This window comes from Pipra filicauda, unplaced genomic scaffold (genome assembly GCF_003945595.2).
Source record: "Pipra filicauda isolate LSUMZ 115617 unplaced genomic scaffold, ASM394559v2 scaffold40_size4127951_pilon, whole genome shotgun sequence".
In the NCBI taxonomy this organism is placed as follows: domain Eukaryota; kingdom Metazoa; phylum Chordata; class Aves; order Passeriformes; family Pipridae; genus Pipra; species Pipra filicauda.
Genome location: NW_024104543.1, coordinates 431,264 through 445,360, shown reverse-complemented (window position 1 = coordinate 445,360; position 14,097 = coordinate 431,264). Strand labels below are relative to the sequence as shown.

The following is a 14,097-nucleotide window of genomic DNA, read 5'->3' as shown; positions in this document are numbered from 1 at the left end:
AGGCTCTGAGTTCAACAAGAATTAAATACACTGCCTATAAAATTAAGAAGAAAGCCTCCTTTTCAAATAGTTAAAAGACTGTTAACAGACAAATAACCCTTATGGATTATAGGGTTTAAAAAGCAGTCTTCAGAAACACCTTCTTCAGTCTTTGAAGTACCCTTTCCTTTCCTTTTCTATAATATTCCCATAAAGTGTGACTCCTCCAAAACAACAATTTGCCTCACCTCCACTGAATTCAGTCTGAATCTGATCTTAAATTCTCTTCTTCGAACAGCTCCAACAAGCCATACAATATTGGTAGAGGTATTTTACAACTTAGTACAAAATCTAACACTGACATCCTGACAGTAACGTATAAAGTCATAATGTTTTATTTATGTTTATATTGAAATGGTCATATTAAGTTTTCACAATACAACTTAAGTTTCAATATTAACCTAGTCAAGTTTTCTTTCCATATCTCAATTTTGTGTACAAAATGTGCACTCTATCAGGCTCGAAAATATTTTTTCACTCTCTGAGAAAGTAGGGAGTCATTTTGGACCATTTAGAACAAATGTTTGAGATAATATATTAGTTTTTAAGTTATAAATTTTTAAAAGAAGCAGAGAAGCAAGACCTGTTAATGTAAGATATGACCAATAATATGAAAACATTTGCAGAAAGTGTTGCAGGAAACCTTAATTTATGCAGTTTTAGATCTTTTAAAGGAATTATCACAATCACAGATGTGGAAATCAAAATGAATGCATCCTACTTTTTATTTCTATATATTTCTTGCATATGAAATTGCAGTGTTGTGCACTGAATGCTTCCCCATTCAGAAGAATATAACCTGAACTTTTACTTATTTCAGGATAAAATTATTCCCACACCAGTAATTTTCAGTAACTTTTTAGTATAGATTGAGCACAACTTTGTCTGGTTTTCACTCACCAGATATGGGCACACTTGTGACCCAATACCAAACGTAAGTTCACACTGCTTGTTGACATCATACATTGACCCAGGCAGCTGAGAGGAAAGATCATATATTCTTTCACTAGGTTTGTCTAGGAGGCATTCACCATAGCCAGTACTGTTGTAAAACAGGAACAAAATGTGAATAAATCACTCTTAATTCATTGGAAACCTTCTCACTACTCATCCAACACTTACACATGTATATCTCAGTGGAGTTATGGGTTTGCATGCCTACTTGCCTATATAATGACTTTAATTAAAATTCATGAATAATTAAACCAGGTTACTTGGTTTTCCTTTTTGCATTTTGCATTTAGATCCATCAAACAAAATGAAGTTGGTTTTTTTTCTGGCAGACATTGCTCATTAAAAAAAAAAAAAAAAGGAAAGAAAAAGAAGATGGTACTGCCTAAATTATACTTATCATTTATTTTTACATAAAAACTTCAGAAAATAAACAGTTCCTATTCTAACCTATTAAAATAATACTGAAGATTTTTTCAATAAACTATGCCACTACATTTAAAAAAATAAAAAATCCTTTAGCTTTGTATGTTGAGTGCAACTTTAACAAAGTCATGAATCATGTATTTTTCTGGAGGACTAAGGCCCTACAAGTTAAACCCTCTTAGGTTAAACAAAAGAGCAGTGCAAAAACTGTTTTTAAGCAATACCTTTAAAATGCTTCTCAGAAATACAAGAAATTGGAAAAAAAAAAAAAGAAAAATAACACTCTAAACCACAGCATTATATTGACACTCACTCGAGAAATTCAGTGATATATTTTTGACTGCATTTTGACCAGGTCCATGGACTTGTATGATAATTTAAAGTTGGAGCCATTACGTGATACTGATGTTTAATTCCAGCTTCTTTACATTTAAAACTGTCATCATGAGGTACATTAAACCTAAAAAGCAAAACAGACAAACTCCAAAACAAGTTCAGCAATAATTAACTGAAACTCTCTTTGCTATAAAAGCAAACGTGTTTTCAATTCAAACGAGTTTGAAAATGCCTTAAAATTTAATGGAACTCAATATATCTATCTGATATTATGGCAATAGGTATCTTTAAAATGCCTTATATAATTCTCTCCTTATCCAAATACCTTCCTGGGTACAGGAAGAATTTTACAATCACATAATTTTTTAGCTCACCAGAAAAATTCCAGTGTTTTAGGATTATGCCACTGTACATTCTCCTCAACTGCATATACAGGTCATGGCTAGACTGGCCACAAAATGTTACTCCAATATTCGCATCGTAACTCTTACTATTCAGTAACAAAAACTACAGAGCACCTTAATATTATACTTCATGCAACTAACACATCATCTTATTTTACATCTCAGCTTAAATACCATGACAAATAACACGTGTCTAAAGGAACTTGCAGGAACATGAAAATCAACAAGCTAGCTACTGAGCTCTGTAACTTCATTGTTACCTACACAGTAGCATGCCTCATGGAGCTAGAGTATAGCACCTTTCTGCCATCACTGATGAGGTATGCTTCATAAAATAAAATGCTGTCATCTCCTCTTATTTTTCTGTGTAAAGTATTTCTCTTTGTCTTACTCTACTGTATTCTGAAAGGATCAAACACAAGGAAGAATATTTCTGTGTTATATTAACAATTGTCTTTTCTTAAAGGTAAATTCCTAGCAGGGCTAGAATGCAGTTGAACTTAGCAGGACTATGTTGTCCGCCTAAGATACGTCCCAGTGTCTCAACCAGTTCATATGACAAAAGGACAGAATCTAGTTGTTTGGCCAGTCTTTCCTATAATTCAGGATACCAACCAGGTTATAAAATTCACAACTTCTTTACCTCTAGGTGACGGGCAGAGCTGGCTCACTGGAAGAGGCAAAAATAATGACTCTTCTAAAAGGACATGTCAGACTGCGCTCTCTTAGAAACGTAGAGCCCATCACTGGAAATTGGTTGTATCCAAAAGGAAATAAAATTACCTGCTGGGAAATAGGTACTTACACATGTCCAAGCTCATGTGCTATAGTGAAAGCAGCACTCAATCCATTTTCTTCACTTACAGAACAGCTGCGTAGTGGATCACACATTGTACCTAGCTCTGCTAAACCTGCAAAATTGAATCCTTAAATAAATGCTTAACAGAACGAATTTTCATGTAGTGCTATGTAGTGCAACAAATACTATGGTTGAAAGTCATTCCTCAAGTATGCAGCAAATTTATACAACCCCCTGGCACCAAACTACATGCCAGGAGACAACAGCAGTAAGAAATGAGAAACAATGTCTGTGTGACTTGAATTTTGGTTCTATTTTCTGATTTATTCCTAACTGATTTTTCTCTGTACAGTGAAATTCTCATGTATTTTGTAATATAACCATACTGATTAAAAAAAAAAAAAAACTCACCAAGAGTATCACACTTCTCTCTAGCTCTGCAGATATCTTCCCTTGAAGAAAAATATTTATTTAAAATTATTACAGCATGTAAAAGAATATTTTTAAAGTAATTCACTGTCGCTATACTAAAGTAATTGCAAATCTGATTCTCAATTTTTAATCTCACAGTCCATTCAAACAATTTGTATTCTAATGAAAGAAATAATTTAAATTCACCAGACTAAGCTCACAGTACTGTTTTCTATCTAGTGTGAAAAGAATAAAACTTAAAATACTATGCTATTTCTCTACAATGCAGACAGTAGACAATTATGATATGCTGCTGAAAAACATGCAGATTGCATTATACTTGAAACCACCTTATGTTGTGGACCATCTGCCAAATTAACAGTGTAAAATTCAGGACTAACATCAAACAGTTTGATGTGCTGGAGTGTGTCCAACTTGCACACTGGAGGGAAATATTAGTGAAAAAGAAGAGCAAAAGAGAGATTCTATTTCAATGAATGAACATCAGAATCTTCACTAAGGTTATTGGTGCACAGGAAGAATACATACTAATATTTAAATATTTTCCATTTTAAGCTTTTGATTGTTCTGATTACGCCTGGGCTATCAGGAGCTGACCATCATTGCATCCTTCACTGATTCCATTAAGTACAACACTGCCTCTATCACATAAATGTACAACAGCTAAAGACTTCATTTCCTTGTCACAATTTCAGGTCTAAGTAATTTCTATCATCTTTAATGAAAGGATCATCAGATGCTTATCTATCAACATAGTCAGAATAATTGCTCATGTATTGATAATCAGTGGTTTGGGAAGCAGAAGATAGTCTTCATTCACTTCAGCTATCTATGAACAATGTCAGGGGAATGGTTAAAAGCTGATGTTGTAAAAAAACCCTGAAGCATTTGTCTTACCTAGTTGAGTAGTTGTGGCTATTTTAGATACTGTACCTAGTGATGAGAACAGCAGTATCATGATGAGAAGGGTGAGTGTCATCCAAAGTGTTTTGTGATTGCTGCCATAAGCAAAAATTACGAAGTGTAGTAGCTGCATTAAAAGTGATAGCTGGTCCTTCCTAAGCAAGAAATGGTCAAAAATATCAAATAACTGGTTTAATATTCATGCACTTGCACTTACTGTGTTGTCATTTGTGCTGCTAATCTGTAAAATAATGACTGTGCATGGAAAGTCATGTAAGAGTTCCCTTAGGATCAGATCTGAATTAAGCCACAAGTCATCAGTCATGAGAACCCATTATTTTAAATAATGCAATGTGAGCATTTATCATGTGTTAAATATTTTTTTAAAAGTGATATTTATGATAAATAAATATAAACCCCATATATTAGATAAGCATATACTTCTTACAGTCTTAAAATATTAGAACTCCTAGGGCTGAAAACACTCCATCAAAGCACTCTATAAAAGATGTCATTTCCCTGTCAGACTTTCACATGTATAACCACACTTTAGGTTGTTATGCCATAAGCTTTCATATACTATCTGATTTATGTCAATATAGGTCAACTGGAGGTGCTAATAGAGAGACAGGGAAATAGAGGTATTAAATACACACCCTAAAGTTAACCTCACATTTGACATTTAGTCTCCTATTCTAAAACAAAATTTTACAGTTAAAGAAAATATTTTGTATTTAAAACTAAAACAAATTAAACTTTGTAATTACAATGAAAATTCATGCATTTTGTTTCTTACATTAGAAAGAAACCTTTTAAATATTTATTTTCCTTACCTGTTCATTGTGAATTACAATTAATTTGACAATAACTATATTTATAAGATTTCCAATACTTGAATCTTTATAGATTGCTGCAACCTAAAGAGAAAAAAAAGTCAGAAGATTAGAATATTTAATTCATCTGGTAAACCATATGTCTTTTAATCAAGAAAAAAAATAACAAAGAAAAACAAGTCACTACACAAGAGATATATCATGCATTCTTCTGTACCTTTTACCCAAGTATATGGTGACAAATCGAAAGTGTTGCCCAGGTTTTAATACCCAAATAATGACAATTTTATATTCACTTCCAAATACTTAGACACCATGTTGAAATGTTAATGTAAAAAGTACATTTATTATACGCTGTAAAACCTGTAGTTTATTGATAAAATATCAAAGGAAGAAAAAAGTAATATTTCTGCAACTATCAGGCATAAGCTGGTTTATGTGGATGATTTGTGCAATCAACACCTAACATAAAAGAGAGTTGTAGAAAGCAAATTTGAACAAGTAAATTTCTGCCCTTGCTTTTAGTGGAAGCTAGACTGAGTTGTAAATCCGTATTGCAAATATGCAAGACACACACACGAGTTTCTTTTCTCATCCATAAATTTTGTATTTACATACCCAATAAGCATTTTTATACATAAGTCTTGCAGACAGATAGTAAAAATCATGAGTCCATTCCATACACCAAAGTAAACCACTTTGAAAGTTATTCTTCATAAAATCAGTAAAAAAGTTTATACCTTCTCAATAACAGCTTCAGATATCTCATCCACATGGATTCTACAATTTGGCTTAAAGCAGTTGTTGAATGACGGCCTTATGTAAACAAGAGTTGCCACTGTACACAGAAGTACTGACTTTCCTCCCTTTGAGCTTGTGCTGAGGCTGCCAGGCTACAAAAGTGATCAAGGAACTGATCCAGCTGCAAAATTTTTTTTTTTTTTTTAAATCCTGTTATACTGATCAGCATGATCTCATTCCTGGTGCAATTCCTCCAACACAGGTGCCCACAGAGGGAGAGATGAAGAAGAACAGACTTCTCAAAAGTCACCTATACTCAAACTGGCTCAAGTTGCTTGTGAGACTACAGTCTTGTAGTATATGAATTCTATTTACCTGAGATCAAGTAATCCTGCTAAAACTTGGAACTGACAGAGCACTGGCTCATGCCCATCTTTCTCTAAACTGGAGAGAGTACAATGCACAGCATTGTCCTTCATTCATTTGTTGATATACAAGCTGGAAACAGACGATTCAATGAGAGTGGGGAAGGAGCCAGAGTTTCAGAATCCATGTGGAGAACACATTTCAGAGTAGTACAGCTGTTGTTTGCTTCTTCCCATACAGACTCCTTTCTTGGTTACTAACCAGCAAGCATCCAATTATTCTGAGGTGGGAATAAGGAACATGTCACAAATACTCACTGAAGAGTTGAATCCATTAGGCAGAGCTTGATTAGAAAAAACTACCATTTTTCTACTACCAAAATGACTTTACCACAACCAAGCTCCTAATGTGTTCTTCTACCTTGAGATCCACTTTGATAAACTTAGAAAGGATATTTATCTTCCCCAAAAACCATGTTCCTATATGAACTGTTGTCTTAGAAATAACATAACACAATTATCACATTCATCTCAGTTTATGTAAATAACAGTAAGCAAGTTGTCTAAATTTCTTGAATAGTCAATGGAGAAGGAAAAGAGATGAACTGTTCTGTAGATATGACTATCTAAAGATATGTATTTAGACATACGTATTTTCATACAAGACTGTAAAATAAGCTATTTCATTTCTTCATCCCTTTACTATGGAAAAAGATAAGATTTTCAGATGTATGAGGCTGAGGGAGATTAATTCCAGCCCAAATCTTTCAAGTTTTATTTATATTTAGCAAAGAAACAGAAGATAGGTTCATATGGCATTCCAAAATCATGTCAGAGAGGAATCTGAAATGAGATCTGTGAGGATCTTCGGCTTGTAACATGAAGATGCTTGTTCCAAGGATTGACTCTCATACTATTTAAACTGATATAAGAGCTACTTACAACTGAGAATTTGTTACAACAGAAACCTATACAAGAAGATTACATGTGTATAGCATTAACAGAGACATCGTTCACTAGACCTGGTTGTTGCATCTGGCCTTGTAGATCTTCATGAGGTTCACATGGGCCCAATCCTCAAGCCTGTCAAGGTCACATTGGGTGGTACCCCTTCCCTCAAACAGCTCAACTGAATCACTGATCTTGGTGTCATCTAGAAACTTGCTGCGGGTGCACACAATTCCACTGTCTGTGTCATTGACAAAGATATTAAAAGTATTGATGCCAATATGGACCCTTGAGGGACACCACTCACTACTGCTTTCCATTTGGACACTAAGCCATTGACAGTAACTCTTAGGACATGGCCATCCAGTCAATTTCTTATCCATCTAACAGTCCACACATCAAACCCATAACTTTCCAATTTACTGGCCAGAATGATGTGGGGACTGTATCAAAGGCCTTACACACATCCAGGTGGATGACATCTGTAGCTCCTCCCTTGCTCACTGATGCAATCACTCCATCAGAGAATGCCATTAGACTAGTCAGAAACATCTTTCAATTAACTAGTAAATCAATCTAGTTAACACTGGAACAGAAAGCTCTCAAACTCAGGAAACAGATGCATTTCACTGGCTGTCAAGTAAAGAGCATGCAGGTCATCTGAGGTAGTGACACAGTCGACAAAAACCAATACAGGATTTGTCCAGTCCTACAAAGGTATATATCAGGTAGAACAGCCAAAGGGACTGAGAACTGAATGGGGGAGTTAACTAGGTTCAGCTAACACCAAACAATACCTGAGTGCCTACACTGTGACTATCAACCTTCAGTGCAACATCAGCTCTCAGTTTCTTAAAGGCCTCCTGTACCATATATAGTATGTGAGAAGACGACTCATTTCTGATCCTGGGTGATTAGAATGATCCAGGCAAGGAGTCCAAGCTGGAGCCTTCTTGTGATTAAAACTTAGCAGTTCAAGTTCAAGGCTGTAGTAGCAGTTGTACAGCAGTTGATGGATGTTCCCTCATTTACATTAATAGTCCCTTGAAAAAAATCTGTTACTGCTGTGCTGTCTGATGAGGTTATCCTGCTGACAAAATCTGAAAATGCAGAGGAGGCGAAGAAACCAACACAAAACACAGAGTTAATAATCCTTCTTCCTGCCTGTTGACACGATGTCCATTTAAAATATTGGAGCAAAAGTATATCTTCAAAACCCAGTACCAGTTACCCACAACTCAGAGGAGATGTATAGATGGAATAAGTATGTAAGAAAAGAATATCTCATTGCACATCTGAAGAGAATCTGTTGCGGGACTTTCAATGCCATATCTACACACGCCATCTGAATTATCTACTGGTTATCCCTGGAGATGAGATGAGGACTGAAATAATGTCATGTAGGTGCCAGAGGCTCTCACCAAATTCTGAAGCATACTTTCTCGTATATTGGAGACAAGTTCAAGCTAAATGTAAAAGTAACACTGCTTTCATTAATCCTACATTTGAGTCAAAGTATGGATCCTTTGCCTCATGGGCACTTTCATGACCTCAAAACATTTAGTCATTACCACTACTTTTGAAAGACCGAAGAGCAAGACTCTGCTGATAACAAGTTGCCCTTAACAGCAAAGGTATATTCTCAGGCTGGTTGAATATGTGTGAAGAGAAAAATCCTGACAGTTGATAACCACAAACCAAATTTGAAGATTCACCTAGGGAGCTGTGCAGACTAAAGTAATCAACTGAGGCTTGAAATGATAGACCAATGCAGGGAACTATCAAAGATCTGGAATATGAGATTCTTAATTTTGGTGAAAAAATTAAGGGATAAGTACTCCCTGCTCCTGTATTCTAAAGATACCTCTCTCCATCATCTCTTATTGGAAGTATTCATGAAAAAGGATGATGAAATGCGATAGGAATTTAATAGAATACACCATTTCTTTACAATTTCCAGAACTACTTGGTTTACACTGATTTAAATACAGGCTTCACAGAAGTAGGAGGTAATAGCCAAGACAAAGTGAAATTAGTTTCAAAAGATTTTTCAGACTCTTAAAACCAGCATACACACCACAGAAGAGTTCTGATTGCACAGCAACAGAGGGAAAAAAAATACATAAATGAAACTAGTTACCCTTTGGTGGAAGGATCACAGCTTTTACTTTCATGGAATTCTCAAACATTAAGTCAGACCTTGTCATCACCACAGCTGTGGCTGCCAGTTGACTGGAAGTAAGCTGGTCACAAAGTTTAGGTTCTCTTGATATCCCTGTTGTAACTGTCCATTAAAGTGTGACTGTGAATAATGGAAAAATACCCTATTTAGAAAAGGGACTAATAAACAAGCAAGTACGCCTAGAAGGCTGGAAGATAAATAAATGATATATCCAAATCCAATTGGACTTCTTCAGCTCTTTTTTTCCTTTATTTTTTCCCTAAATATTGTATCACGAGGCCTCTTTTTTTTTTTCCTCTTGTCTGTTACACACAACCATGATACCAGGAGAATACAAACTTTCATATTCCTTGAAAGAAACAGGTATCGCTTCACAGGTTGCATGTCTTTTGCGGGCTCCAATAATCTCTTATTTATCACTGTAGTGATGAAAGGATGTAAGATATCCAGGATCCAGGAGATTTCTCCAGGATCTGGGAGGTTTCTCCTTCACTTCCTCTACTGTCATACCCTTATTCTGTCATATATTTCATAAGACCCCAAAATTGTCTGAAGTTATGAGATATGAATAGTCATTGCTTCACTGAATGTTATTTCTGCTGTGTTATTTCTGCTGGTGTTGCTCTTACTCAGTTCTGTGCATATTTCTGAACTAAACTGGCTTCCACCAGTGGAATCTAATAGCAGAAGAGACTTCTCATGCAAATTTGCACAAGTATACCTATATGTCTCAGGGTTACCATTTTTTCCACTATGAGTTTTAGATCATCTCCTGTCCCCTCATCCAAGTCATCCTCAATATACTATCCCTTGAGTTAACCAGGTAGACATTCCACATGACACCTAGTAGAATGCTTTAGTGAAGGCAGAAAGAAAGAATACATTCCTTTTAAAGGCTGAGTCACCCTGTGTGCTGGTCTTGGCTGGGGTAGAACTAATTTTCTTCACAGTGACTGGTATGGGGCTGTGTTTTCGATTTGTGCTGAACACAGGGTTGATAACATACAGATGTTTTTGTTATTGCTGAGCAGGGCTTACACAGAGCCAAGGCCTTTTCCATTTTTCACACTGCCAAGGTGGCAAGGAATTTGGAGGTGCTGGGACAGGTGATCCAAACTGAGCAAAGTAATATTCCATACCATTTGACATCATGCTCAGTATATAAAGCTGGGGGAAAGAAGGAGAAAGAAGAGGTTTGGATTGATGGTGTTTGTCTTCCCAAGTCACTGTTAAGTCTGATGGGGCCCTGCTCTCCTGGAGATGGCTGAAGACCTGCCTGCCCATGGGAAGCAGTGAATTAATTCCTTGTCTTGCTTTGCTTGTGTGTGTGGCTTTTGCTTTCCCTATTAAACCGTCTTTATCTCAACCCATGAGTTTTCTGGCTTTTACCCTTCCAATTCTCTCCCTGATCCTGGTGGGGGCATGAGCGAGCGGCTGTGTGGGGATTGGTTGCTGGCTGGGCTGAAGCCACAAATTATCAGGAATGCCTATGCTCTTTCTTGTGACTGAGATGGGTGCAAAGATATCCCTTTAATATTGCAATAACTCAGCAAACGATGACTTAGTCATGATCATTACCATCTACAACTGTTTGATGAAAATATGCACCACGGCTATAATCAGATCATATCAAATGCCATCATGCACAGCTCAGATATCAATGTATCCTTCCTTTCAGTATCTGAAACAGACTACCTCAAAAGATCATTTCACAAGATACAACCATAGTCAAGCATCTCTAGCCACTAGAAGCTACTCAGAGAAAGACATGAGTGTTGCTTGGCTCATTATTCACGAGATGGGTCCCAAATAGCTCAGAGCAAGACCTTTGTAATAATTAAAAAGTACCAAGGCTTTGCCTTAGGAACAGCCCTTGAACCCTGTACTACTTAGGAGAAAGTCATAGAGACAAGTACTTGTCTAATCATCAAATATCTAATCAACAACAACCACCAGTACCTAGGTTAAAACCACAGTAAATAGTACTAACAGCAGTGAAGTGTAAAGGTGGGCAAGTATGTGCCTCCCTACATACTGCAAAATTTCATAGAATCACTTAGGTAGGAAAAGATCCTTAAGATCATTGAGTTCAATCATTAACCTAATACTGCCAAGTCCACCAGGAAACCCTGTCCCTAAGCTACTACCAGGTATGGTGACTCCACTGCTTTCCTGGGCAGCCTGTTCCAATGCTTTACAACCCTTTCCACAGAGAAATTTTTCCTAAGCCTTCCCTGGTGTAGTCTGAGAGCATTTTCTCTGGTCCTGTTGCTTGTTACTTGGGAGAAAGTATTGACCCCCAGCTCAATATAACCTCCTTTTAGGTAGTTATAGAAAGTGATAAGGTCTCTCTGAGTCTTCTTTTTTACAGGGGAAAAAAAGCACCCCACTTCCCTCAGCTGCTTCTCATAAGACTTGTGCTCCAGCTCCTTCACCAGCCTCGTTGTCCTTCCCTGGACACACTCCAGCACTTTAATGTCTGAACACAATGCTTGAGGTGCGGTCTCACCAGTGCCAAGTACAAGGGGACAATCACTTCCCTCGTCCTGCTGGCAACATTATTTCTAATACCAGACAGGATGCCATTGGCCTTCTTATCTACCTGGGCACACTATCACCTCTGTATTATCTGATGGACCTCAAGATGTAGCCATGTATCATTATGACATTTAATATACAGGCACCCTGGAGTTGGAATACAAGGACAGTCACAATTTAAAAAATAGTAGGCATTTTTTATATTCGCATAGATACCCATATGCCAAAGAAGTCTAGCTCAGAGAATTCTATATGAAAAACACTTTGAAAATAATTGCTTTCAGTTATGTATAGTCATTAGTGCATAAACAAATACCCACTTTCATTTTAACCATATCAAATACACAAGATCATGTGGTTTTATATACACAGAAGAAACATAAGGTATAGAGCCTAAGCCAAGAAATAAATGCCTTGTGTTGGCTTTCTAGATTTTACTATATGAGAGATGAAAAGCACAGAACATTCCTGTAGCATTAGTACTAATACACTAATCTGAGCAAAAAAGGGGCAATATAGAACCTTAGTAGTCCAAGTAGCAGATGCAAGGAATAATATACTCATCTCTAAATTTTGAATGCAACAATATTAATTGTCTTTCAGATGCTAGTCATATAAATTAAATTATTAACCTACAAATTATTCAATTCTAATGACTATTTTTAAATTATGACTATATGGTAGAATCAGTAATGCCAAATAGTCTTAAATGCTAGTATGCATCTATGTTTTCTCAGAGTGCTATGGAAAGATGAACTGTTAACTGTTGCATAGTATGACCTGCAAAGAAAGCATAAGAACATTATTTAAATTCACTCCATATATATTAAGACAAAATCATTGGGCTGCTTTTAATGATGGAGGCAGCACACTGGTGTACAAGATCATTCCATACAGAAAATATTTAATGATCAATGATGCTGGTTATCTGTCACAATGGAAAAAAAAAGTATAAACAAGGTTACAACTAGAAAAATTTTTATTAAGACCTGTTACTCACTACCTTACATTTTACATCTCAGTAAATGATGGTAGTCACAAAACATTACTAAAATGACAGTAACTATTTCAAGGTCCTTCAATGGCAGCTTCATTTGCACAGATCTGAAAGACTACACAGTGAACAAAACAATGGACAGTCAAAGCCATTTACGTGCAATTTAAGTCAGGAATCTGTCTTGATGAAAATCAAACCCACCAGCTTATAACACCATATCATAACAGTACTATTTTACCATGATATTACACCTTTTCACGATTCCACAGTCTCACTGCATATTAGATGATCTAAATTGAGTCCTCCCCTTGAATGCATGGCCGCCCCCCACCCATACTCCAATTTTAGCACTCACATGACTAGGCAGTCAGCCGAGTTCATGATCTGAGCTGGCCATCACAGCCCCACCACAGGTGGTTGTGTATGTCATGATTTCTTTTCAAAAAGGAAAGATTACAAAGTTTTTGCTGCAAGCAGACTCAGAATAGACCAAGTAGTTTTTTACTACCAAACTAACTATATAAGCAGTACAGTACTTAAATAATCAGGTACTTGATACAGAAAAAGAGGATAGTACCTCTGAATGTCTCATGAAACCAGACTGGAGGTGGTTTTGGTGCTTTTACAGTAAACTCCAGTGTCTTAATTAATTACTTCAGTTGCTAAGATCAAGGCTTCATGTTAGGGGCCTTGAACTTCCAGAACACAGTGTGTCTAAGATAAAGTCTTCCAGATACTAAATCTATGAGGGCAGTGCCTACTGCCTGTTCTGCTGATACAACACTTGGAGGAACAATAAAAAAACCAATGCAAGTTAAGCAATCATGGAATTCTTTATTATTTTATTTATAATTTAACATTAAATAATGCCACTCTCTATCGTATTTCAATACAAAATTTTTTATAAATTCCTACAGCAAAGGTATGTAATTCAAAATACATGGAATATTTCAATCAGAACCAGTAAGTATTTCCAAGACATAATGTAAATAATGTGAATACTCATATTGCCAACATTTATGCAACTTTAAAGAAATTAGAAAATGCATTCCAGTTCCAGTTCAATGGGATTACTCGCACGCTGAGAGTTAAGCCTTTTCAGGTTGAATTGGATGAGTGACAAGACACTTAAAACCCTAAAAATATTTAGCAGTATATTTCAGTTCTTATTTTCCACTCACAAAAGAGCAGCAAGTTTACTTT

The 14,097-nt window shown here is 36.2% G+C and overlaps 1 protein-coding gene across 1 annotated transcript in view; it reads right to left on the bottom strand.

The window, feature by feature from the left end:
• The window catches only part of ADAMTS20 (ADAM metallopeptidase with thrombospondin type 1 motif 20), a 97,218-nt gene that overhangs the window by 61,886 nt on the left and 21,235 nt on the right, over positions 1-14,097 (bottom strand). The window contains exons 5-10 of the mRNA XM_027710968.2: positions 5,124-5,207; positions 4,321-4,445; positions 3,367-3,407; positions 2,962-3,067; positions 1,730-1,876; positions 940-1,081 (exon numbers count right to left, since the gene is read on the bottom strand). Of these exons, the coding sequence (XP_027566769.1) occupies positions 940-1,081; positions 1,730-1,876; positions 2,962-3,067; positions 3,367-3,407; positions 4,321-4,445; positions 5,124-5,207 (645 nt within the window). The remainder of the gene's footprint in view (positions 1-939; positions 1,082-1,729; positions 1,877-2,961; positions 3,068-3,366; positions 3,408-4,320; positions 4,446-5,123; positions 5,208-14,097) is intronic.